Source organism: Macaca fascicularis, chromosome 9 (assembly GCF_037993035.2).
Source record: "Macaca fascicularis isolate 582-1 chromosome 9, T2T-MFA8v1.1".
NCBI lineage: Eukaryota > Metazoa > Chordata > Mammalia > Primates > Cercopithecidae > Macaca > Macaca fascicularis.
The window spans coordinates 15,836,076-15,860,826 of record NC_088383.1 but is presented as its reverse complement, the minus strand read 5'-3'; the positions used below and the strand labels follow the sequence as shown (position 1 = coordinate 15,860,826).

At 41.3% G+C, this 24,751-nt stretch overlaps 1 protein-coding gene across 23 annotated transcripts in view; it reads left to right on the top strand.

Moving 5' to 3' along the window:
• The window catches only part of DCLRE1C (DNA cross-link repair 1C), a 60,487-nt gene that overhangs the window by 24,493 nt on the left and 11,243 nt on the right, over nucleotides 1-24,751 (top strand). For 10 of the 23 annotated variants that reach the window (XR_010577845.2, XR_010577844.2, XM_065520310.2 and 7 more), the window contains 5 exons: nucleotides 1,581-1,717; nucleotides 3,210-3,264; nucleotides 6,684-6,772; nucleotides 9,927-10,021; nucleotides 21,076-21,948. Coding sequence is in view for 20 of the 23 variants with exons in the window: in XM_065520310.2 (XP_065376382.1) it covers nucleotides 1,581-1,717; nucleotides 3,210-3,264; nucleotides 6,684-6,772; nucleotides 9,927-10,021; nucleotides 21,076-21,948 (1,249 nt within the window). In the remaining 3 variants the exon portion in view is untranslated. Of the gene's footprint in view, nucleotides 1-1,580; nucleotides 1,718-3,209; nucleotides 3,265-3,733; nucleotides 3,889-6,683; nucleotides 6,773-9,926; nucleotides 10,022-21,075; nucleotides 22,077-24,751 lie in introns of those variants that run through there. The other 13 variants (XM_065520323.2, XM_065520321.2, XM_065520322.2 and 10 more) reach the window with 9 other exon arrangements.

The window sequence follows — 24,751 nt, the reverse complement described above, 5'->3', positions numbered from 1 at the left end:
CCTTTTGAAAACACATGAATTTGTTAGTTTTTTCCCTCCAAATTTATTTTGAAAACTTTTTAATTTGAATTAATGAATTTATTTTAGACAGAGTTGCTCTGTCACCCAGGCTGAAGTGCAGTTGTGCAATCATGGCTCACTGTAGCCTCGATCCCCCAGGCTCAAGTGGTCTTCCTGCCTCAGCCTCCTGAATAGCTGGGACTGCGGGCGTGTACCACCCACCTGGCTAATTTTTAAATTTTTTTGTAGAGACAGAATCCCACTATATTGCCCAGGCTGGAATCTTTTTATTATTACAATTTTTTTTTTTTTTTTTTTTGAGATGGAGTTTCACTCTGTTGCCAGGCGCAACAGAGTGCAACGGAGTGCAGTGACGCAATGTGGGCTCACTGCAACCTCCACCTCCCGGGTTCAAGTGATTCTCCTGCCTCAGCCTCCCAAGTAGCTGGGATTACAGGCATGTGCCACCATGCCTGGTTAATTTTGTATTTTTAGTAGAGATGGGGTTTCACCATGTTGGTCAGGCTGTTCTCAAACTCCTGACCTCAAGTGATCTACCTGCCTCAGCCTCCCAAAGTGCTGGGATTATAGGCATGAGCCACTGCACCCAGCCCTGAAAACTTTTTAAACAGTAAAGTTGTAAGCCTGGTACAAGGGTCTGGGCCCAGTGTCTCTCGCCTGTAATTCCAGCAGTTTAGGAGGCCAAGGTGGTCAGATCTCTTGAGGTCAGGAGTTCGAGACCAGCCCAGCCAACATGGTGAAACCCTGTAACTAAAAATAGAAAATTTAGCTGGGTATGGTGGTGTGTGCCTATAATTTCAGCTACTTGGGAGGATGAGCCATGAGAATTGCTTAAACCCAGGAGGCAGAGGTTTTAGGGAGCTGAGATGGCACCATCACCCTCCAGCCTGAGGGACAAAGCGAGACTCTGTCTTAAAAAAAAACAAAAAGACTGATACAAGGAACACCATACACCCTTAGTTTGGATTTACTGGGTTGTCAACACTTTGCACCTCTCTTCCTCTGTCTCTATATGTATAACCAGCTCCCCACTCCAAACCACTTGAGAGTAAAGTTACAGACTCCATGGTACGTCACCTCGAATCCTTCAGCCTGTGGCTCTTGAGAAGAAGAACATTCTCCTGTATAACCACAATACAATTCCCTTCCTCAGTACATTTCGTGTTGATACGGTACTATTAGCTATTACACAGTCCATGTTTAGATGTCCCAGTTCTTCCCATAGTGTCCTTTATAGCTTGTGGAAATAGGAGAACACGGGCATCCAGGATTTATCTGAGGGTCATGCATTGTGTTCAGTCAGGCCTAAAGGGTGTCCTTTGATATAGATGGTTTGTCCAGCCTTTTGCTTCTTTGTCTTCACATTGGTGGTTTTGAAGAGTCCAGCCCAGTTGTTTTGCAGAATATTCCCCCATTTGGAATTATCTGATTGTTTCTTCATGTCTACTTTTTTTTTTTTTTTAATGTCTGGAAACTTTTCTACTTTTGTTTTTGAGACTGCCTACAACAGATTTGTAGAAAATGTAGAACTGTTTTTCAATGCTTTTTATCTTTTTTAGGCAGAGGAATATTTTGAGTGGAGCAAATTACCCTGTGGAATTACTTCCAGAAATAGAATTCCACTCCACATAATCAGTATTAAGCCATCCACCATGTGGTTTGGAGAAAGAAGCAGAAAAACAAATGTAATTGTGAGGTAAGAAAGCAATGTCATAGGTCTTCTGAGAGACACTTTGAGTAAATTGTCTGATTTAATTTAAGTGCAGTCTAGCCTAAGCCCAAGAATATAATTACATATTATAATTAATTTCTTAAATTTAAACTTTATTTAAACGGAGGGGATGCTGCTTCCAAACCAGTTACACACCCATCAGCTAGTGTATCCTGAGGTTCCCTCTGGGTAGGTTGGTGAGATGGTTGGAGACTGAAGGCATCTGAGTGCTTGGCTGAGAGTAAGAAACTGATGTCATACAGAACAGAACCCTTGGTGGAGTAGTGACCATAATGATCACAATATTTTAGCAACATTTCCTTAACTTTGGTTGTTTAGAATATCTGCAACAGGTCCTTCTCCCTCCTTCCCCTCCTCCCTCCTCCCCCTCCTCCCCTCCTTCCCTTTCTCCCCTTCCTTCCTTTCTCCCCTCCCTCCCTTTCTCTCTTCCCTCCCCTCCCTCCCTCCTTCCCTCCCCTCCCTCCCTCCTTCCCTCCCCTCCCTCCCTCCTTCCCTCCCATCTGAGTGCTTGGCTAAGAGGAAGAAACGGATGTCATAGAGAACAGAACCCTTGGTGGAGTAGAGGAGTAACTGTAATGATCTTAATATTTTAGCAACATTTCTTTAACTTTGGCTGTTCAGAATATCTGCAACAGGTTCATTCCTCCCTCCCTCCCTTCTCTCTCTCTTCTTTTTGGAGACAGAATCTCACTGTGTCATCCAGGCTGGAGTGAAGTGGTGTGATCTCAGCTCACTGCAGCCGCTGCCTCCCTGTTCAAGTGATTCTCCTGCCTCAACCTCACTAGTAGCTGGGATTACAGTCATGTGCTACCAGCATGCCCAGCTAACTTTTTGTATTTTCGGTAGAGACAAGAGTTTCGGCCGGGCGCGGTGGCTCACGCCTGTAATCCCAGCACTTTGGGAGGCCGAGGCGGGCGGATCACAAGGTCAGGAGATCGAGACCACGGTGAAACCCCATCTCTACTAAAAATACAAAAAAATTAGCCGGGCGCGGTTGTGGGCGCCTGTAGTCCCAGCTACTCGGGAGGCTGAGGCAGGAGAATGGCGTGAACCCGGGAGGCGGAGCTTGCAGTGAGCCGAGATCGCGCCACTGCACTCCAGCCTGGGCGACAGAGCAAGACTCCGTCTCAAATAAAAAAAAAGAGTTTCACCATGTTGGCTAGGCTGGTCTCGAACTCCTGAGCTCAGGCAATCTGCGTGCCTCGGCCTCCCAAAGTGCTGGGATTATAGGCGTGAGCCACCACACGCGGTCTACAACAGGTTTCCACTTCTGGAAAAAGTTCCCTGCTATCCCAAGAAGAAATTCCTGATTTAGGGTGATTTCAGGACACGTGCTGCTGAAGCAAGCCCGTTAGGGTAGTTTCATGCTAGAACAGCCTAAATGAGAAGGGCCAGCTTCGCTTAGTTCTAGTTTTGCTCAGTGATCTTTTTATTTTGTGTTTTCATTTCCCTTTAGGACTGGAGAGAGTTCATACAGAGCTTGTTTTTCTTTTCACTCCTCCTACAGTGAGGTAAGAGGATCCCATGTACTCATAACCTTTATTGCTCAGTGTTCTGCAGCCGTGGTAGTTGACAGTAGTCCCCTGACTCTCAGAAGCATCTCTGTTTCTACCTAAGTTTCATTTCCTTTTAGTTTTTTTTTTCCTAAATGCATTTGATCCTCATTATTCACGGATCTTTTTTTTCTTTTTTCTTTTTTGGTTGAGACAGTGTTTTACTCTGTTGCCCAGGTTGGGGTGCAGTGGTGTGTTCTTGGCTCACTGCAACCTCTGCCTCCTGGGTTCAGGTGATTCTCCTGCCTCAGCCTCCTGAGTAGCTGGGACTACAGGTGCCCACCACTATGCCCAGCTAAAATTTTCGTATTTTTAGCAGAGACAGGGTTTTATCATGTTGACCAGGCTGGTTTTGAACTCCTGATGTCAGGTAACCTGCCTGCCTTGGCCTCGCAAAGTGCTGGGTTACATGTGTAAGCCACTGTGCCTGGCCTCATGGGTTCTATTTTTATGTGTTGGCCTACTCACTGAAACTGACCTGTAACTGCAGTATCAATATTTACAGTGCTTTTGTGATCATTCGTGGACTTGTGGAGAGTGGTGAAAAATTTGAGTCACCTGATGTGCACATTCTCAGCTCAGGTAGAACAAGGAAACGCTCTGCCTTCTTTCAGCTCTTACTCTGTCAACAAGTGTATCAGTCTGTTCTCCTGCTGCTCTAAGGACATGCCCGAGACTGGGTAATTTATAAAGGAAAGAGGTTTAATTGACTCACAGTTCTGCAGGGCCGGGGAGGCCTCAGGAAATTTACAATCATAGTAAACACATCCTTCTTCACTTGGTGGCAGCAAGAAGTGCAGAGTGAAGGTGGGGGAAAGCCCCTTATAAAACCATCCGATCTCATGAGAACTATGATTAGAACAGTATGGAGGTAGCCGCCCCCATGATTCAATTGCCTCCCACTGGTCCGTCACACAACACATGGGGATGGAAACTACAGTTCGAGATGAGATTTGGATAGGTACACGGCCAAACCATATCAAAAGTGTCCTTTTTGCCATCTATTCAGTGCCATGTTTTTCATGTTTTGGTGCTTTTTGTTGGTGATCTTATTTAAAGTGGTGACCAATCATAGTACTGAAGTCCTATCCAGTGTTCCTAAGCACGGGAAGACTGTAACATGGCTTCTAGAGAAAATATGTATGTTAGATAGGAATGAGTTATAGGGCTATTGGCCATGAGTTCAGTGTTAATGAATCAAAGTATCTATTAAATGAGGTGTCTTTCAACAGAAACACACATAAAACAAGCTTATATATTAACTGGCTGATGAAAACGATGTCACCAAAGGATGGCAGGAACCCCTAGCAGCAGTGGTTCAGTATTTGCTAATTCAGCATTTATGGTGACTTTATAGAATATAACTACTGCAAAGAAAGAGAATTGGCTGTATTGATGCCTTATTTTAAGGCAGGCATTTGATAAAAGGGAGTCAACTTGTATAAGTGAGAGGGGGTGCTCCTTTATTGGGTGTCTCTTATCTCCTTGGGGCCACTTCATCTCTGAGAATTAGTAGTGAACCATTTCTGGTAAAGGCTTGACTTTAATTTTTTTTTTTTTTTAAATCCTTTATTCCCTTCAAAAGTCTCTGATTTCTACCAGCCTCAACTTCGTGCAAATCAAATAGGTGTTGGGCGGGCAGGTAATGCTTTCTATTTGCATGCCTACTGTGAAGGTACAAAAGATACTGTTTGTGAAAAATATCTAAAGAACAGATCTTCCTGCCTTTCCCCTGTCTTAAAGTAGCCCTTTTATTTTTATGTGGAGTTATTGGCAGTTCTTGGGTTCCTGCCTCTTTCAATTTGGTGGTATACTAATAATTACATTGGGTTCTAGTCTGTCCATTTGTAGAAGGGCATAAAAGTCTTTGTGTTGTCATTATCAACTTAGTAATGGATGATTTTATTTTTTTCACCAGGTACCAAGCTAAGCACTTTACATGCATAATCTCATTTATACTTTTAAATGAAGAATCTAAAATTAGAACCATTAGGTAACTTGACCGAGATCACAAGCTCACCAAGGTCTAATAAGAGACAAAGCTGAAGTTCCTCTAGGTTGTAGAGATGTTTTGAGGAATAGTGACAGAGTTCCTCTGTTTAGCATTCTGAACTTTGCAAAAAATCAAGGTATTCATGAAGTTTTTGCATGTAATTGTTTGTTTAGAATTAATCATTGGGACAGGCAGTCTATGTGCACAGTCTTTCAACCCTCACTGGCCACATAAGAATGGATCACTTCCTTAATGAGAAAGGGGGAGAGGGAGAGAGGAGCGCTCCTGACAGCATGAGCACACAGCCTGTGGCAGCTCAGTGCCTTGTGTGGAAACATCTTTCTCTGCTTTGTACTTGATGTGTGTCCCTTTGTTCTACTTAAGCCTGTGTGTCAATGGCCCTTAGGCACACCCCAGCTGTCCTTATTTCAGACAGCATGATGGGGGTTCCTTCCTGTGTGGCAGGAGAGGGTTACATGTAGGCAGGTAGCCCTGTGTTGGCTGCAGGGAGAGACATGCTGGTCACTGGGGACCAGTGCACATTGTTGGACTTGATCTTGCTTGGTCTGTTCTCAGTAAGTGAAGCATTGCTCCATCCAGTGCTTGACTGCATTGTGTTTTCCTTGGTGACTCTGACACCAAGATACAATAGGCAGTGTTTGGTTCCTTCCCTGGAATCAGTGACCAATGCATGGTGTTCTGCCCAATGAGAATGAACCATTTGAACAAATCAAGTAACCTCAAAGGTGTAATACTCTTGGCATCGTTAATGATTATTTGTAGAAGTAAATAAGTGCAATTCTTTTGTTGTTCGTTTTTAGAGATGGGGTCTCTCTGTGTTGCCCAGGCTGGCCTCAAATCCCCGGGCTTAAGCAATCCTCCTGCCTCAGCCTTGAGTAGCTGGTACCACAGACATGTACCGCTGTGCCCAGCTAAGAAATGCAATTCTAAGACCTTGTTTTTTTTGTGTGTGTATATTATACTTAATGCCCAGATAAATTCTCATTTGAAAGGGGATTTGTTAAACATAAGCAACTGACCTTCTTGGACAAGGAAAGCAATATATTAAAAAAAAAAAAAAAAATCTTTGAGTCCCATTAGTGATTCTCAGCTCTTACTGTGGATCAAAATGACCTGGGGAACATTTAAATGTACTGATTTCTAGGCCCACTAGTACTCAGTGTTCAGGAGATGTTTGGGAGTGAGGCCTGGGTATTGGATATTTTTTTCCCCAAGAGGTCCCTGGTGATCCCCACGTGCAGCCAGCGTTGAGAACCACAACCATAAGAGAGTTCTGCTTCTCCTTCCCCAGCTTCCCTTTATCTCCCCTAACAACCTGTTTTATTGTAGAGATCGTTGATCCATGTGATTTTCCTTTTTCTAGATTAAAGATTTCTTGAGCTACGTCTGTCCTGTGAACGCATATCCAAATGTCATTCCAGTTGGCACAACTATGGATAAAGTTGTCGAAATGTGAGTAGTCATTGGTTGTGGGACTTGGTGTCTGTCTCCCTTTGTGGCTCTTGGCTAGGACACAAAGGAGAGTTTGTCTGAATGTTTACAAATCTAGAATCTGTTTCTGTTGCGACATTTCTGAACTGATACTCATTTCCATTTCTTCCTATGGTGTTTCCTTTAGTTCAACAATGTGGCAGAAGGTATAGGTAGTGTTGTCGGCTTCTCCTGGGTTGCAACCCAGCTCCACCATTAATTAACAGTGCAGTGTCAGCTTGGCCAGATCACTTCTCCGAGCTAGTCATTCTGAATCAGCAAAATGGGAATATTGATGCCTACTTGTTGGGCTTCTCAAAAAAGAAAGAGATAATATAGGGAGATAGTATAAGAAAAGCACCTAGCACCATGCCAGGTAGGTCGTCAAGTGTCTACTGAATGGATAACTGAAGCCAAAGGAGAGGTGCAATAGTATTCACGGATGTCTTTTACTACAGTATTACCATTTTCTTACCTCTTCTTTGGGTTTCATTTATGCATTCATTAATGATTTATTTATTTAATTTTTTTTTTGAGACAGGGTCTCACGCTGTCACCAAGGCTGGAGTGCAGTGGCGTGACCTCGGCTCACTGCAACCTCCACCTCCTGGGTTCAAGCGATTCTCCTGCCTCAGCCTCCCGAGTAGCTGGGACTACAGGTGCACACCACCACACCTGGCTAATTTTTGTATTTTTAGTAGAGACGGGGTTTTGCCATGTTGACCAGGCTGGTCTTGAACTCCCGAGCTCAAGTGATCTACCTGTCTCAGCCTCCCAAAGTGTTGGGATTACAGGCATGAGCCATTGCACCCGGCCCATGAAATGATTTCTTTAGTGCCAGCCATATGGTGGGAATGGAGCTTGGGTTCCAGGTTGCCTAAGACACCCCCTGTCCTAGCAGAGCTCCAGTCTCATGGAGAGGCCAGGTGCAAAGGCAGCACACAAGCTCAATGGGTGCAGAAGGAACGAGGCCCCTTGTCAGGGAATCTGCCTCGCAGACCCCGATGAGGACATAACAGGACCAGGCTTGCAGATGTCGATGGAGAGGAGGATGGACAATCTCTGGAGAGAGGTCTGGGTTGGAGACACAGATTTGGAATTGGCAGTGCAGGTGAGAACTGAAACCATGAGGACAGAAGTCACCAGGAGTGGGAGGAGGGATCACAGAGCTGAGGCCAGAACCCTGGGCAGCACATTTAAGGGAGAAGTGGAGGAGGAGGAGCTGGGCTGAGATGGAGAGAGTGGCCCAGACAGCAGGATGAGAGCAAAGGGAAGGGTAAGCAGAGGGTGCCCATGGAGTGTCTTGAGAAGTTAAATAATATGGTGACTACCAGGTGTCCTGTTTCCTTGGTAATTAGGTCATTTGTGTGTGCTCAGTGAGAGCAATTTCAGTGGACTTGTGAGTTACAAGCCAGATTTTAGTTGAGAAATGGGTAAAAAGTGAGGAAATGGAAAATACTGAGGACAGACTGTATAAAAAGTTTGACAGTGAAGGGAAAGTTAGAGACAAGATGGCAACAGGAGGCAACAATCAGAAGGCTTGATCTTAAAACAGCTGAGACTTCAATATGTCTGTAGAACTAAACTTGAATACATATATACTTGGACGTGTTCAGGAATCACTTAAGGTGCTTGTTTTTGTTGTTTTTTGTTTTTTTTTTTTGAGACGGAGTCTTGGCTCTGTCGCTCAGGCTGGAGCACAGTGGCGCGATCTCAGCTCACTGCAAGCTCCGCCTCCCGGGTTCACGCCATTCTCCTGCCTCAGCCTCCCGAGTAGCTGGGACTACAGGTGCCCGTCACCACGCCAGCCTAATTTTGTGTATTTTTAGACAGGGTTTCACTGTGTTAGCCAGGATGGTCTCAATCTCCTGACCTCGTGATCCGCCTGCCCTGGCCTCCCAAAGTGCTGGGATTACACGTGTGAGCCACTGCGCCTGGCCGAGGTGCTTGTTAAAATGCATATTCCTCACCCTGCCTTTTTTTTTTTTTTTGAGACAGATTCTGGCTCTGTCACCCAGGTTGGAGTGCAGTGGTGCAACCTCGGCTCACTGTAAACTCCGCCTCCTGGGTTCAAGCGATTCTCCTGCCTCAGCCTTGTGAGTAGTTGGGATTATAGGTGCCCACCACCAGGCCTGGCCAATTTTTGTATTTGTAGTAGAGATAGGGTCTCACCATGTTGGCCAGACTGGTCTCGAATTCCTGACCTCAAATGATCCACTCACCTCGGCCTCCCAAAGTGCCGGGACTCCAGGCGTGAGCCACCGTGCCCAGCCCCAATCCTCCATTTCTAGCAGACAATTCTGTTGTAGGTAGGTGGGGGAAGACGACCTTACTTTGAAAAGTTAACCCAGAAGAATAGCTGAAATGACTGTAAAGAGACACAGTAATGGATGAGAACTCCTGGAAAGGTTGAAGGGGATGGATCCAGAGAACAGCTGTGGAAACAGGGGCAAGGATGTAAAATGGGGGTGGCTGTAAATAAGTTTCAGGTTGGGCACTTCATGGCCCTGTTCAAATGGTATGTTGTAGATCATCCTAAAGGCTTCCCAGAATCTGCCAGGAGGCGGCAGTTGGCAGTGAGGCCTTCAAAAGGGGCAGGACATCTTCAAATCTTATTTTTCTGCCTTTTTGTATCTTATCTCCACTTTGCCTTAGCTTTCAGCCTAAGGACCTAGAATGACAAGATAAATTTGCGGAGATTCCTGTGAGAAATAAGTAAAACCCTACGGGAAGCAGCTAGTTATACTGTATCCTGAATGCCAGAGGATGCCACTGTATTAATGGTTTTCAGGATAGGGACCTGCTCTTTTTGCATCTTTTTTTTGCATTAAGTTTTGCCTTAGTCTACTGATGTAATAATAAGATACACACCTACCAGGTTGCATTTAAGTGCTTATATTTACCACTTATTACATCGAAGTGATTTTTAACTATGAAATCAGTTTAGAACTGCTTTTCAATCCTCCAGAGTAGTTGTGTGATTTCCCTTATGGTCAAGATTTTGTTAAAAACACAGGGATCCAAGAAATAAAAAAACAAAAAAATAAAAACAAAAAAAATTTGTAACACTATCAATGATGCCTACCTTCTAACAACTTCCCCAAAAGGAAAAATCAAATATTCTGATTCATTTCAGCTTAAAGCCTTTATGCCGGTCTTCCCAAAGTATGGAGCCACAGTATAAACCACTGGGAAAACTGAAGAGAGCTAGAACAATCCACCGAGACTCAGGTAAGAAAAATGGTCCTGGGTTCAGAGGGGTGGGCTCCCCACAAACACTGCTTTCCAAGCAGCTTGGGTCTGGGGGAAGTCGCCTTGGGCAGAGTGGACCTGGGAACCACCACAGGTCAGACTTGTCACATGGTCTCAAGAAGTACTTTGCCCTCCTGTCTTCAGCCTGTAAAATCAAGAGTCTGAGTCTGCTCTCCTTCCCTGGGTTAAAACAAGTGGTGAAAACTGTGCCGTCGTGTGTGGTGTTCTCAGCTTTCTGGAAATACACCCCAAGATCAGTAGAGGCCATAAAGAGAGGCTGGTTTGTTATCCTTGGACATTTTCTTAAGATACTAGTAAATGCTGATAATGGAGACTTTTCTTATCATTTCTGATCAAATTGATCAGTAGTGTTTATACAGAAGGATTTTCCCCTATACCTTGTACCTTCTTTCATTGCTATATTGATTTTTCTAGTGAAGGACAGAGGTAGGCTCTGTAGTGGAAATCAGAATGTTAGATTCTGAGCAAAGCTCTGGGGCTTTCCAGCAGCCCTATTTCATGGTTAGGATTCTTGATTTTCATTCCTTTGGTGGAAAGTCAGTTACTCTGCCGTGCAGTAAATACTTGACCAAAACTCACGAGATAAAGATGATACTATTTTTTGAACACCTATTAATAGCAGGTGTTGTGCTAGGTCCTTTACCTATGCTATAGCTAAGCCTCTAAACCAACTTACAAGGGGTACCATCCCAGTTCTAATTATGACGAAACTGAAGTTTAGAGACTTAAGTCCCTAAGGACTAGCAAGAAGTTAGTGATGGGCCTGGGATTCTAATCTAGGGCGGTCTCTCATCTCTTGCTTCTACATTTCTGCTCATGGAGAATCTAATTTTAAAACATTTAGATGACAATTCCGAGACTGATAAAGTAAGTCTATTACTGGTGCCTGAAGAAAAGCACATTTGTTTTTGTTTCAACAATTAAAAGGTTTTAGAAAAACAGTTCCATGAATTTCAAATGTTAACTCTATTATGTAATGCATCCTCTAATCCTCAGAAATTTACTTAGTTTTTTTTTAAAAAAAACAGCTTTCCTGAGGCATAACTGATAAAAACTGCACATTTAAGGTGCACAATTTGATAAATTTTTTTGCATATGCATACACTTGAGAAACCATGACTACAATTAAGATAGTGAGATTATCACCAAGTTTTCTTATGCCCCTTTGTCATTCCCTCCTGTTCTCACCCATGCCAAGGCAGCCACTGATCTGCCTTCTGTCATAGTTTGCATGTTCTAGAGTTTCATATAAATAGAATCATATAGTATGTCTGGGTTATTTTACTTAGCACATCAGAGATTCATTCATGTTGTTGCGTGTATCAGTAGTTCACTCTCTTTTCATGAGTAGTCGTCCACCTCAAGGATATACTACAAGTTGCTGATCCATTCACCTGTTGATGTACTTTTGGGTTGTTTCCAGTGTCTTTCTTATTATAAAGAAAGCTGCTATGAACATTCATGTACAAACTTTTGTATGGACATAGGTTTTCACACCTAAGAATGGGTCATATGGTAGCTCTATCTTTAAGAAACTGCCAAAATGTTTTCCAAAGTGGTTTGACCATTTTGTGTTCCCAGCAGAAGTGTATGAGAGTTCTGGTTGCTCCACATCATTGCCAATACTTGGTATGGTTAGACTTTTTAATTTTAAATATCCTAATAGGTGTGCAGTGATAGCTCTTTGTGGTTTTAATGTGCATTTCTCTAATGACTAGCAAGGTTGTGTATCTTTTAAGGTGCCTATTTGCCATCCATGTATCTTCACTGGTCAAGTGTCTATTCAAATCTTGACTCATTTTTAAATTGTTGGGTTTTGTTTTGAGACAGAGTCTTGCTGTCACCCAGGCTGGCACTATCACAGCTCACTGCAACCTCAACCTCCCAAGCTCAAGTGAGCCTCCCACCTCAGCCTCCCAAGTAGTACAGGCATATGCCACCATGCCTGGCTAATTTTTATATTTTTTGTAGAGATGGGGTTACACTATGTTGCCCAGGCTGGTCTCAGACTCCTGAGCTCAAGCAATCTGCATACCTTGGCCTCCTAAAGTGCTGGAATTACATGCGTGAGCCACTGCACTCATCGTGTTACTAAGTTTGCCTACGTTTCTGGATACAAGTTTTTTAAAAAAATATATGAGGTGTATAGAAATATTTTCTTCTACTCTGTAGGTAATCTTTTCAATCTTTTTAGCAGAGTATTTTGAAGAGCAGAAATTTTAAATTTTGATCAAGTGAATTTATTAAGTTTTACTTTTTTCTGTATCATATCTAAGAAATCTTTGATCCAAAGGCATAAAGATTTTCTCCTGTGTTTTCTGCTAGAAGTTGTCACAGTTTTAGGTTGTACATTTAGATCTGTGATTCATTTTTGTTTTTAAAAATATGGTTCAAATGTAGATCCAAGGTAATTTTGTGTGTGTGTGTGTGTGTGTGTCTGTGTATGGATATCCAAATGTTCTTAAACCATTTGTTGGAAACACTATCTTTATTCACTGAATTGCTTCAGCACTTTTGTTGAGTCAGTTTACAAATGTGGAGGTTTATTTCTGGATTCTCTGTTATGTTCCATAATCTCTATCTTGAAAACAATATCGCCTATCTCGATTACTGTAGCTTTGTAAATCTTGAAGTCAGATGATTTAAGTTCTCCAACTTTGTTCTTTTTTCCTTTTTTTTTTTTTTTGTTTTTTTGAAATGGAGTCTCTGTTGCCAGGCTGGAGTGCAGTGGCACGATCTCGGCTCACTGCAACCTCTGCCTCCCACGTTCAAGTGATTCTCCAGCTTCAGCCTCCCGAGTAGCTGGGACTACAGGTGTGTGCCACCATGCCCAGCTGATTTTTGTATTTTTAGTAGAGACGTGATTTCACCATGCTGGCCTCAGTCTCTTGACCTCGTGATCCGCCCACCTCAGCCTCCCAAAGTGCTGGGATTACAGGCGTGAGCCACCGTGCCCAGCCAGCTTTGTTCATTTTCAAAGTTGTTTTTGTTATCCTAGGTCCTCTGCATTTCCATATGAATTTTAGAATCATATGCCAATTTGTACAGAAATGTCCCTCCTGAGGTTTTGATGAGGATTGTTTTAAATCTGTTGATCAATTTGGGAAGAATTGGCATCTTAACAATATCGAATTTTTCAGATCCATGAACATGATATACCTCTCAATTTATTTAAGTCTTCTCTAATTTCTCTCAGCAGTGTTTTATGATTTTCAGTGTACAGGTCTGTGTAAATGAATCCCCAAGTATTTCATTTTTGGGGATACTGTTGCACATGGTATTATTTTTTAAGTTTCAATTCCTGATTGATTGTTGTTAGTATATAGAAATATAGGCTGAGTCTCCCTTAGTCAAAATGCTTGGGATCAGAAGTGTTTTGGATTTTGGACTTTTTTGAATTTTGGAACATTTGCATTTGCCTTTGATGGTTGGGCCTCTTTAATCAGAAAATCTAAAATGCTGCAATAAGGATTTCCTTTGTAGTTCAGGTGTCAGACTTTTGGATTAGGGATATGCAACCTGTGCAACTGATTTTTGTATTTTGATCTTGTATCCTGCAACCTTGCTAATCTCACATATCGTTCTAGTGCTTTTTGTAGATTCCATTGCATTTTCTACATAGATTATCAATGTTATTTGTGTATATAGACAATTTTGCTTCTTCCTTTTCAGCCAGGATGTTTTTCTCTTTTTTGTCTAGACTACCACTACAATGTGAAACAAGTGGCAAGAGCGGGTGTCACTGCCTTGTTCCCCATCTCAAGGGGAAAGCATTCATTCTTTCACCATTAAGTATAATGATAAGTATAGGCTTTGTGTCAGGCAGAATCACTTCCTTTTTGTTCTTGGTAGGTGGATGGATATCAACAATGGATAAGGGTTTTTGTCTAACACTTTTTCTGTATTTATTGAGATGATCCTATTGTTTTTCTTTATACTCTGTTAATATGGTGACACACATTGATTTTTGAGTATTAAACCAAACTTGCAGTTCTCTAATCCCTCTTAGTCTTGACATATTATCCTTAAGTATTATGGTAACAGTTTTCTCATTTACGTTCAGAAGGACTGTTGGTCTGGAGTATTGTCTTTTCTTTTCCTTGTAATTGTGTGGTTTTGGTATCAGGATACTGCTGGCCTCATTGTTGTGAGGTTTCTTTATTCTCAGTCTCTGGAAAAATTTTTCAAGGATTGGCATTTTCTCTTTCTTCAATGACTGGTAGAATTTACCAGTGAAGCCATCTGGGTGGGACAGGAGTTTTCTTTGTGGGAAGGTTTTTTTTTTTAACTACAAATGTGATTTAATAGGCATAGGACTATTCAGGTTATTTTTTTTCTTGAGTAAACTTTGGTAACTTGAATTTGTCGAAGAATCTGTCTTATCCATGTTGCTTAATTTTTTGGCATAAACTTTTTAATATTATTTTAGTATCTGTAGAATCTACTGATATTAACCCTCTTACTCCTGATATTACTTTGTGTCTTCTCTCATTTTTTTCTTGATTAGTCTAGCTAGAAGTTTACCAGTTTTACTGATCTTCTCAAATAAGAAGTTTTTGGTTTTATTTTCCTTTTTTTTTTTTTTGGCAGGGTGTAGTTTCCCATTTCACTGAATTCCACTCTGATCTTTATTTCATCTGCTTATTTGGAATGTTATTTGCTCTTTAAGTTTCTTAATACAGAAGCTGAGTTCGTTGAGACCTTATTTTCTAATGTAGGCATTTAGTGCTATACTTTTCCCTCTTTAGCAGCATCCCACAAATTTGTCTTTTCATTTTCATTCAAAACATTTTCTAATTTTTCTTTTGACACATGGGTTACTTAGAAATTTGTTACTAGTTTCTGAATTTTGGAGAACTTTCCAGAGATCATTCTGTTGTTATCTAATTTAATGTTATTGTGGTCAGAGAACATACTTTGTATGACTTTTTTTCTGAGACAGATTCTCACTGTCGCCCAGGCTGGAATGCAGTGGCACGATCTTGGCTCATTCCAACCTCAGCCTCCCAGGTTCAAGTGATTCTCCTGTGTCAGCCTCCAAATAGCTGGATTTACAGGCCCGTGGTACCACACCTGGCTAATGTTTTGTATTTTTAGTAGAGATGGGGTTTTGTCATGTTGGCCAGGCTGGTCTTGAACTCCTGACCTCAGGTGATCCATCTGCCTCCCAAAGTGTTGGGATTATAGGCGTGAGCCACCATGCCTGGCTTTGTACTTTTATTGAGATTTATGGTCCAGAATATTTATGGACCATCAATTGTAGAGCAATTTACACATTAAACCTGGTAAATGTTTAATGTGTACTTTAAAAAAATATATGTACTACTGTTGTTCGATGAAGTGTTCTATAAATGTCAATTAGGTTCACAGTGTTGTTCAGATCTTCTACATTCTTGTTCTATCAATTATTGCCAGAGAGGGGTGTTGAAATTTCCAGTTGTAATTGTGGACTTGCCTATTTTGCCTTGATTAGTTCTACTGGCATTTGCTTCATCTGTTTGAGGCACTATTAATAGGTATACATAAGTTTAACATTGTTATATCCTCTTGAGGGATTGATACCTTTATCTTTAGGAAATGAGTCTATTCCCTGGTAATATTCTTAAGTTCTACAATCTACTTTACCAGAGCCATTTGAATTTCTTCTCATTAGTATTGGCTTGATGTATCTTTTTCCAACTCTGCACTTTTAACTTGTCTTTATATTTAAAGTGGGTTTCTCGTAAGCAGTATGTTGTTTGATCTTGTTTTTATGGCCAATCTGGTAATTTCTGGCCTTTAACTGCAGTGCTTATACCACTTAGTTTTATTGTACCCACTGATATGGTCAGGTTTAAATTTATCCTCTTAGCTATTTGTTCTTTATTCTTTGGCCTTCTTTCGGATCAAGTAATTACTGATTGATTGTATTTAATCTGTTGTTGGCTTATTGGCTGTGTAACTCATTGATTTCTTATTTGAGTGGCTTCTAACGCAGTCATCCCTTAGTATCCTTGGGGGATTGGTTCCAGGACCCCCTCGCCAAAGAGTACCAAAATCTGCGTATGTTCAAGTCATATTAAATGGTGTTACATTTGCATATAACCTACACATATCCTCCCATATATTTGAAATCATCTCTAGAATACTTATACTTTAAATACAGTGTAAATGCTTGGTAAATAGTTGTTATACTGTAACAATTTTTGTGTTTTGTATTTTAATTTTTGCTTTTTTCCAAATATGTTTGATCTGTGGTCAGTCAAATCCACAGATGTGGAACCTGTGGATACAAAGGACTGACTGTATACATCTTTAACATATCAGAGTGAAAAGATAAATGATATATTATTCCAAGTATGGCATAGGAATGTTACAGCAGTATATTTCCATTCCTCTTCTCCCAGTCTGTGCTGTTATCATCATACATTCTCCATCTATTATAAACTCCACAATACAAAATTATCTTTTAAGCTTTATTGAAGTATAATTGATATACCATAAATTCATCCTGTATAGGTGAACAATTCCATGACTGTTAGTATAACGGAATTGTACAATCATCTCCACTATCTAATTTTGGAACATTTTTATTACCCAAAAAAGAAACTTTCCAGTCACTCCCCATTACTATTCCCAGCCTTAGGCCACCACTAATCTAGAGTTTGTCTCTATAGATTTGTGTTTTCTGGACATTTCATATAAGATAACTCATACGGCTGGGCACAGTGGCTCACGCCTGTAATCGCAGCACTTTGGGAGGCCGAGGAGGGTGGATCATGAGGTCAGAGAGATCGAGACCATCCTGGGTAACACAGTGAAACCCCGTCTCTACTAAAAACACAAAAAATTAGCCAGGTGTGGTGGCAGGCGCCTGTAGTCCCAGCTACTCAGGAGGCTGAGGCAGAATGGTGTGAACCCAGGAGGCGGACCTCGCAGTGAGATCACGCCACTGCACTCCAGTGTGGCTGACAGAGCTAGACTCCATCTCAAAAAAAAAAAAAAAAAGCATACACTATGTGCTATTTTGTGCCTGGCTTTTACTTAGCATGTTTTCAAGGTACATCTATACTGTGGCATGTATCAGTACTTCATACTTTTTATTGCCAACCAGTATTCAATTGTACAGGCACATGACATTTTGTTTATCCACTCACCAGTTGATGGACATCTGGGTTGCTTCCCCTTTTTAAATAATAATGCTATGAAAATTTGTGTACAAGTCTTTATGTATCTTTCTCTCGGGTTTTATTTCTTGTAGGGGGTAGAATTTTGGAGTCATAGTTTGCTTGGGCTGCCCTAACAAAATAACATACTAGGTAGCTTAAGCAGGCCAGGCATGGTGGCTCACGCCTATAATCCCAGCACTTGGAGAGGCCACGGCAGATGGATCACCTGAGATCAGGAGTTCAAGACCAGCCTGGCCAACATGGTGAAAACCTGTCTCTGCTTAAAAAAATAAAAAATAAAAAATAAAAAAATAAGTTAGGCCAGGCACAGTGGCTCACGCCTATAATCCCAGCACTTTGGGAGGCTGAGGTGGGCAGATCATGAGGTCAGGACTTTGAGACCAGCCTGGCCACTATGTTGAAACCCCATCTCTACCAAAATTACAAAACTTAGGCATGGTGGCACGTACCTGTAGTCCCAGCTACTCAGGAGGCTGAGGCAGAAGAATCGCTTGAACCCTGGAGGTGGAGGTTACAGTGAGCCGAGATTGTGCCACAGCACTCCAGCCTCAGCACTCTGTTGCCTCCAGGGCAACAGAGCAAGACTCTGTCTCAAAAAAAAAAAAAAAAAAATTAGCTGTTCATGATACTGAGTGCCTGTAATCCCGGCTACTTGGGAGGCTCAGGCAGGAGAATTGCTTGAACCCAGGAGGCAGAGGTTACAGTGAGCCAAGACTGCACCACTGCACTGCAGCCTGGGTGACAAGAGCGAAACTCCATGAGAGAAAACCACAGGTAGTATTTCTCACAGTTCTGAAGGCTGGAAGATGAAGGTGTTGGCAAGGCAGATTTCATTCTGAGGCCTCTTCTCTTGGATTACAGGTGGCTGCCATCTCTTTTATGCTCACATGGCCTTTTTGCAGTGCATGCCCGTGGGGTGGCCGGGAGAGCATACATGCGAGCTGAAGTATCTTTTAAGGATACTAATCTTATCAGATCAAAGCTCCAGCCTTATGAAGGTTTAACCTTAATGATTTCCTTAGAGGTCCATCTCCAGGTAACAGCCACACTGGCTTTAGGGCTTCCACATATGAATTTTGACAGGAAACATTCAGTTCATAACATATGTCAATCTGTTTTAACACTTCAAGGAACTGCCAAACAGTTCCAAACTGAATACATTTTACATTCCCTCCAGCAATATGTAAAGATTCCAGTTTCTTCATACTAGCTAAGACTTGTTTTTGAGTATAGCTGTCCTAGTGTGTGTACGGTGGTACCCTGCAGTTTTGATTTGCATTTCTCTAATGACTAATGTCGAGCTATTTTTCATGTGCTTATAGGCCATTTATGTAACTTTTGGTGAAATGTCTATTCCTATCTTTTGCCCCTATTTCAACTGGATTATTGACCTTCATATTGAGTTTTAAGAGTTAAATAGTCTGGTATCAGTCCTTTATCTAATATGATTAGGAAATATTTTCTCTCAGACTTGTCTTTTCACCTTCTTGATGGTGTCTTGAAGTGTAAAGGTTTTAAGTCGAATTTGCCTTTTTTTTCTTTTATTGCTTGTGCTTTGGTATCATATCTTTAAGAAACTATTGTTTGATCCAAGATCATGAAAATTGACTCCCATGGTATGTAATTTCACGGTCAGTTTTGATTGTATTTTCCTGCTTCTCGAATTTCTGATAATTTGTTTTTGAATGCCGTACATTCTGAATTTTACCTTTTTAGGTCCTGCATAATTTTGGATTTCTAAAATCATTCTTGAGCTTTGTTCTGGCATGTGGTTAGCATGTTTATAGTTTGATCTTTTCATGTCTTTTACCTTTGTTATGCAGGACCAGAGTAGCATTTAGTGTACAGTTAATTTTCCCCACTACTGAGGCAAGGCTCTTCTTGGTTCTTTTACAAATGCCCATGGATCATGAGGTTTTCCACTCTGGCTGTTGGGACCAGGACCAGGCACTGTTCCTGGCACAGTGAGTTCTGGGCACTTTCTTTTTGTTTGAGTGATTCGTTGCCTGTCTTCTGGTAGTTTCCTGACAAGCACATGCTGCTCAGTACACTGAACACTTGGTAGGGACTCCTCTGCAGCTTTTCAGAGTTTCTGTGCAGCACTCTCCTCTCTGGTCTTCTGCTCTTTAAATTCCAGGTACCTTGATTTCTTCAACGTTCAGGTTCCATCTCAATTCAGGGATGTCCATGGGCTCTAACAGATGTTCCCTCCCTGACTGGAATCTGTTACGAAGCAGTGAGTCAGGCAATCAAAGGACTCATCTGTGTCTTGTTTCTCACATGTCATTGTCCTTAATTGCTCAATGTCCATTTTGAGAGGTAGTCTGATTTTTAGTTATTTCAAGTGGGAGGTTAAATCTAGTCTCTGTTACTCTATCTTACCTGGAAGCAAAAGTCCTTTCTTCCTTTAATCTTTTGTGCCTTTTATGCATCTACCCAATCCACACTTGTTTTTGATAAATGTTTTTTGGGATCAGGCACAGTCACTGATTTGGAATGCAGAACAGTTCAACTTAGAGATCATACAAAAATATTTCATAAAAAGGTAATTTGGGGCCAGGCAAAGTAGCTCATGCCTCTAATTCCAGCACTTTGGGAGGCCAAGGTGGATTTCTTCAGTGAGTGCAGGAGTTCAAGACTAGCCTGGGCAACAAGGGGAAACACTGTCTCTAAAAAAAAATTAGCTGGGCATGGGGGTGGATCTCCTGAGCCTGGGAGGTCAAGGTTGAACTGTGATTGTGTGAAACATAAAAAACAACTTTGGCAGAGTAGTGAGGGACCTAAAACATACATTTAATCTTTGGCTTAAAATATATATCCTATAGTCTCGGATGATTCCAAATATAGTCATTAGATACCTTAGTGACCTTAAGCCCTAAGATCAGTTACAAGTCATAACATTGGACTTTAAGAATGAGGTTGGGTCCTATGTATTGGCACACCCTTTTCTCTGGGCCTAGCTTTACACTGGGAAGGTGGGAGCTGGATGATGGTCTCTATGGTCCATTATATTAGTGTCTTAAAAATGCAGTGTTTAGCCACATCATTTAAGTGGATTATTATAAAACCAGATTCAGCAGTAGAACACGAAGTTGCCATACACAGTAGTTTCAGATGCATTTAATTTCCTTCCTAGGCTAGATACCGTTAGAGGACGGAAAATATTTGTTTTTCCAAGTAAGGCTTTTTTCATTTTAAGAACATTTGTTGACACAGCATGCTTAATTTTGAATTTTAAGTTCTTGACACATGTTGATTATTCAGTATTTTGCTTTAAAGTTGATTTAACCTGTCGCAACTTTGTGCATAAAGCATGTCAATAAGATGCTCATAAAAGAGAAAAACCTTAATAAAAAGCCATTTAATTTTCCCATGACTATCTCTTTAATGATCCTCTGCCAATACCTTTAAGGCACAACCCACTGAGCATCTACTATCTGCAGAGCACACAGGCTTTGCAAACCTGGCTGATGAACGTAAATCAGCTGTAGAACTTAACACAAAAATCAAATTATTTGGTCCTGTCTTTTAGGGATTCAGTAGGTCTGGAATGAGATACAGAAACCTGTGTGGTTTTTATTTTTTAAAGTTTTGCATATGATTGTAATGATCAGCCAGGCTTATATATAGAGCAGAGTGACTGCTCGATATTCTCCACTGATAGTCTAGCATTATAAAAAATTGAAGGATGGTAATTAAATTATTCAGTGTATCCCAAGAATATCTTTTCCCTTTGAAGAAGAGTGGCCTCCCTATTCCTTGCAACTCCAAGAATTAAAAGTGTAGGTACAAATTGGCTCCCTTTGCCTTGTTTCCTATAAACCTGTTTTGTTTGTCCCACAGAGGAAGAAGATGACTATCTCTTTGATGATCCTCTGCCAATACCTTTAAGGCACAAACTTCCATACCAGGAAACTCTTCAACCTGAGGTATTTTCAATGACTGCAGTATCAGAAAAGCAGCCCGAAAAACTGAGACAAACTCTAGGATGCTGCAGAACAGAGAGTACGCAGAGCTCTCGTTTCACAAACTTTGTAGATTGTGAAGAATCCAACAGTGAAAGTGAAGAAGAATTAGGAATCCCAGCTTCACTGCAAGGAGATCTGGGCTCTGTACTTCACCAGCAAAAGGCTGATGGGGATGTACCCCAGTGGGAAGTATTCTTTAAAAGAAATGATGAAATCACAGATGAGAACTTGGAAAACTTCCCTTCCTCCATAGAGGCAGGGGGATCTCAGTCACCGAAGCTTTTCAGTGACTCTGATGGAGAATCAACTCACATCTCCTCCCAGAATTCTTCCCAGTCAACACACATAACAGAACAAGGAAGTCAAGGCTGGGACAGCCAATCTGATACTGTTTTGTTATCCTCCCAAGAGAGAAACAGTGGGGATATTACTTCCTTGGGTAAAGGTGACTACAGACCAACAATCAAAGAGAATATTCCTGCCTCTCTAATGGAACAAAATGTAATTTGCCCAAAGGATACTTGTTCTGATTTGAAAAGCAGAGTTCAAGATGTAACAACAGTTCCTAGTACTGGAGAACCAATTACTCTAAGCAGTGAGAAACATATACCTGAGGAAAAAAGTTTGCTAAATCTTAGCACAAATGTGGATTCCCAGAGCTCTTCTGATTTTGAAGTTCCCTCAACTCCAGAAGCTGAGTTACCTAAACGAGAGGATTTACAGTATTTATATGAGAAGCTGGCAACTGGTGAGAGTATAGCAGTCAAAAAAAGAAAATGCTCACTCTTAGATATCTAAGAATTCAAAGCGCTTCAACCTAGAGCAACCACTAAAAAACCTGCAGAGAGATGATAGTCAATATTACAGTAGAGAAAATATAATACTTAAAAATGTTCAAATAATCTGGTTTGGTGTGGTGGCTCACACCTGTAATCCCAGCACTTTGAGGTGGGCAATCGCTTGAGCTCAGGAGTTCGAGACCAGCCTGGCCAACAGTGAGATGTGTCTCTACTTACAAAAAAAAAAAAAAAAAAAAAAAAGCCAGGCGTGATGGTGGGCTACTCTGGAGGCTGAGGTGAGAGGATCACTTGAGCCCAGGAGATTGAGGCTGCAGTGAACCGTGACTGTGCCACTGTACCTCCAGTAGACTGGGTGACAGAGCAAGACCCTGTTGAAAAAAAAAAAAAAGGCAAGGCACAGTGGCTCATGCCTATAATCCCAGCTTCTCAGGAGGCTCAGGCAGGAGAATCACTTGAACACAGGAGGTGGTGGTTCAGTGAGCTGAGATTGTGCCATTGCACTCCAGGCTAGGCAACAAGAGCAAAACTCTTATCTCAAAAAAAAAAAAAAAAAAAAAAAAAAAGGTAGAACTAAACCTATACATCTCAATGATTATACTAAATGTAAATGGTCTAAGCACATCAATGACAAGAGACATGGGGGAAAAAAAACCAACATAACCCGATTATCTGCTGTCTATAAAGAAACTCAATTCAAGTGATGGAAAAAAAACCATGTACATGATTAAAGATGGAGTGGTTATACAGTTTCCTAATGATAAAAGGTCTAGTTCACCAAGAAGACAAAATAATCCTAAATGTATACGTACCTAACAGCTCCAAAAATTTATGAAGCTAAAACAGCTGAAAAGAGACAAACTAATGCACAATTACAGTTAGGGATTAACATCCCTCCTTAGAACTAGTATATATACATTAATCAGTAAGAATATAGAACTGAAAATCATAAGCTGACTGGATTAAATTGACATTTATAGAACACTCCACCCCAAAACAGCAGAATATATCTCCTGAAGTACACATGGAACATTCAGCATGATAGATCATATCTTTGATCATAAACATGCTTGATTTAAATTGACAAACTTGGATCTATTACGATAAACTGATGGCTGTAGACAAAATCAGCACCTTATTTATCCCCAAAGATACTAAACCACTTAACCTTGATGTGACTATGGTGGCAAAATTAGAAGTGGACAATTAGGATGTAAAAGAAAATGCTCAAGAATTAAATGGCAGTCAGGCACAGTAACTCATACCTGCAATCCCAGTACTTTGGGAGGCTCAGGGCAATCGCTTGAGCTCAGGGTTTTGAGTCCAGCCTGGGCAACACAGGGAGACCCTGTCTCTGCAAAATGTTAGCCAGGCATGGTGGCAAGCACCTGTAGTCCTAGCCATTTGAAAGGCTTAGGTGGCAGCATAGATTGAGCCCAGGAGGTTGAAACTGCAGTGAGCTGATTGTGCCCAGCCCGGGCAACCCCAGAAAAATAAATAAAAAAACCTCTGTGTTATTCATTCTCAAAATTCATCAATGTGTTAGGCCTTTATGTTATGTATGAGGATTTTTAACAAGTTTTAACAAATATTCATGAACACTTTGTTATTCTGACATTTCACAGATTATGGAAGCAAAAGCAGACATCACTTAAAACAATTTGCAGGCCAGTTAAACACTTGATATGCATTATCATGATGCTGCATGGCAATCAGACCAAAAAGTATTGGATCCACCAGACTAATTAGGGTAACAAGACACAGAGTATCGATGTAACCATACACATTTGTATATATTCGCTGATAACTAAAACAGTTTTAACAGTGTACCTTGTGATCCAAAGTGGGTGTTCAAAAAATGCCTATAAACATTCCTCTGAGTATATTCCTGGTATTTTATAATCACATTAATATTACATACTGTTACATTTGTTTTATGTGAGAGTCTGCCATTATAAATGCTGGCTGAATGAATTGGGCTAAGGGCTAAGACAACTACAAGACACGTGATCAAGAAACAGAGTGATTACCAGAAATTGTATTTGGTGCTCACTCTGATCATGCTCGTAAGTTTTTTACAGACTATATATGAACTCCTTTAATTTTCACAACCTCCCTTTGAGGTAGATACATTTCTAATCCCCATGTACAAATGAGGAGACAAAGGCACAGAGGTTAGGTCACATAGCTATGAGGCACAGGCAGAATTCAAACACAGGCAGTTTGGCTTCAGAGACCATGCTCTTAACTGCTATGTTCTGATGTCTCTCCAAAAGAGTATAAACATGGGCAGGGTTAATTGTAGCAGCTACTTGGTTTTTACTTCAAGAATCATAAATTACAAGAGGAAACATGAAGTTTTTATTTTTTGAGATGGAGTCTCGCTCTGTCACTCAGGCTGGAGTGCAGTGGCCCTATCAGCTCACTGCAACCTCCGCCTCCCAGGTTCAAGTGATTTTCCTGCCTCAGCCTCCCAAGTAGCGGGGATTACAGATGTGTGCCACCACACCTGGCTAATTTTTGTATTTTCAGTAGAGACAGGGTTTTACCATATTGGTCAGATTGGTCTTGAACTCCTGACCTCTGGTGATCCACCCGCCTCGGCCTCCCGAAGTGCTGGGATTACAGGCATGAGCTACCGTGTCCAGCTGAAACATGAAGTTTCAAAATGCCAAGATACATCAGAGAAGACACTCAGCAGTCAGCCACATTTATCTTGGAGAGGAGTTCCAGGACTTAAATGTTTAAAGAGTA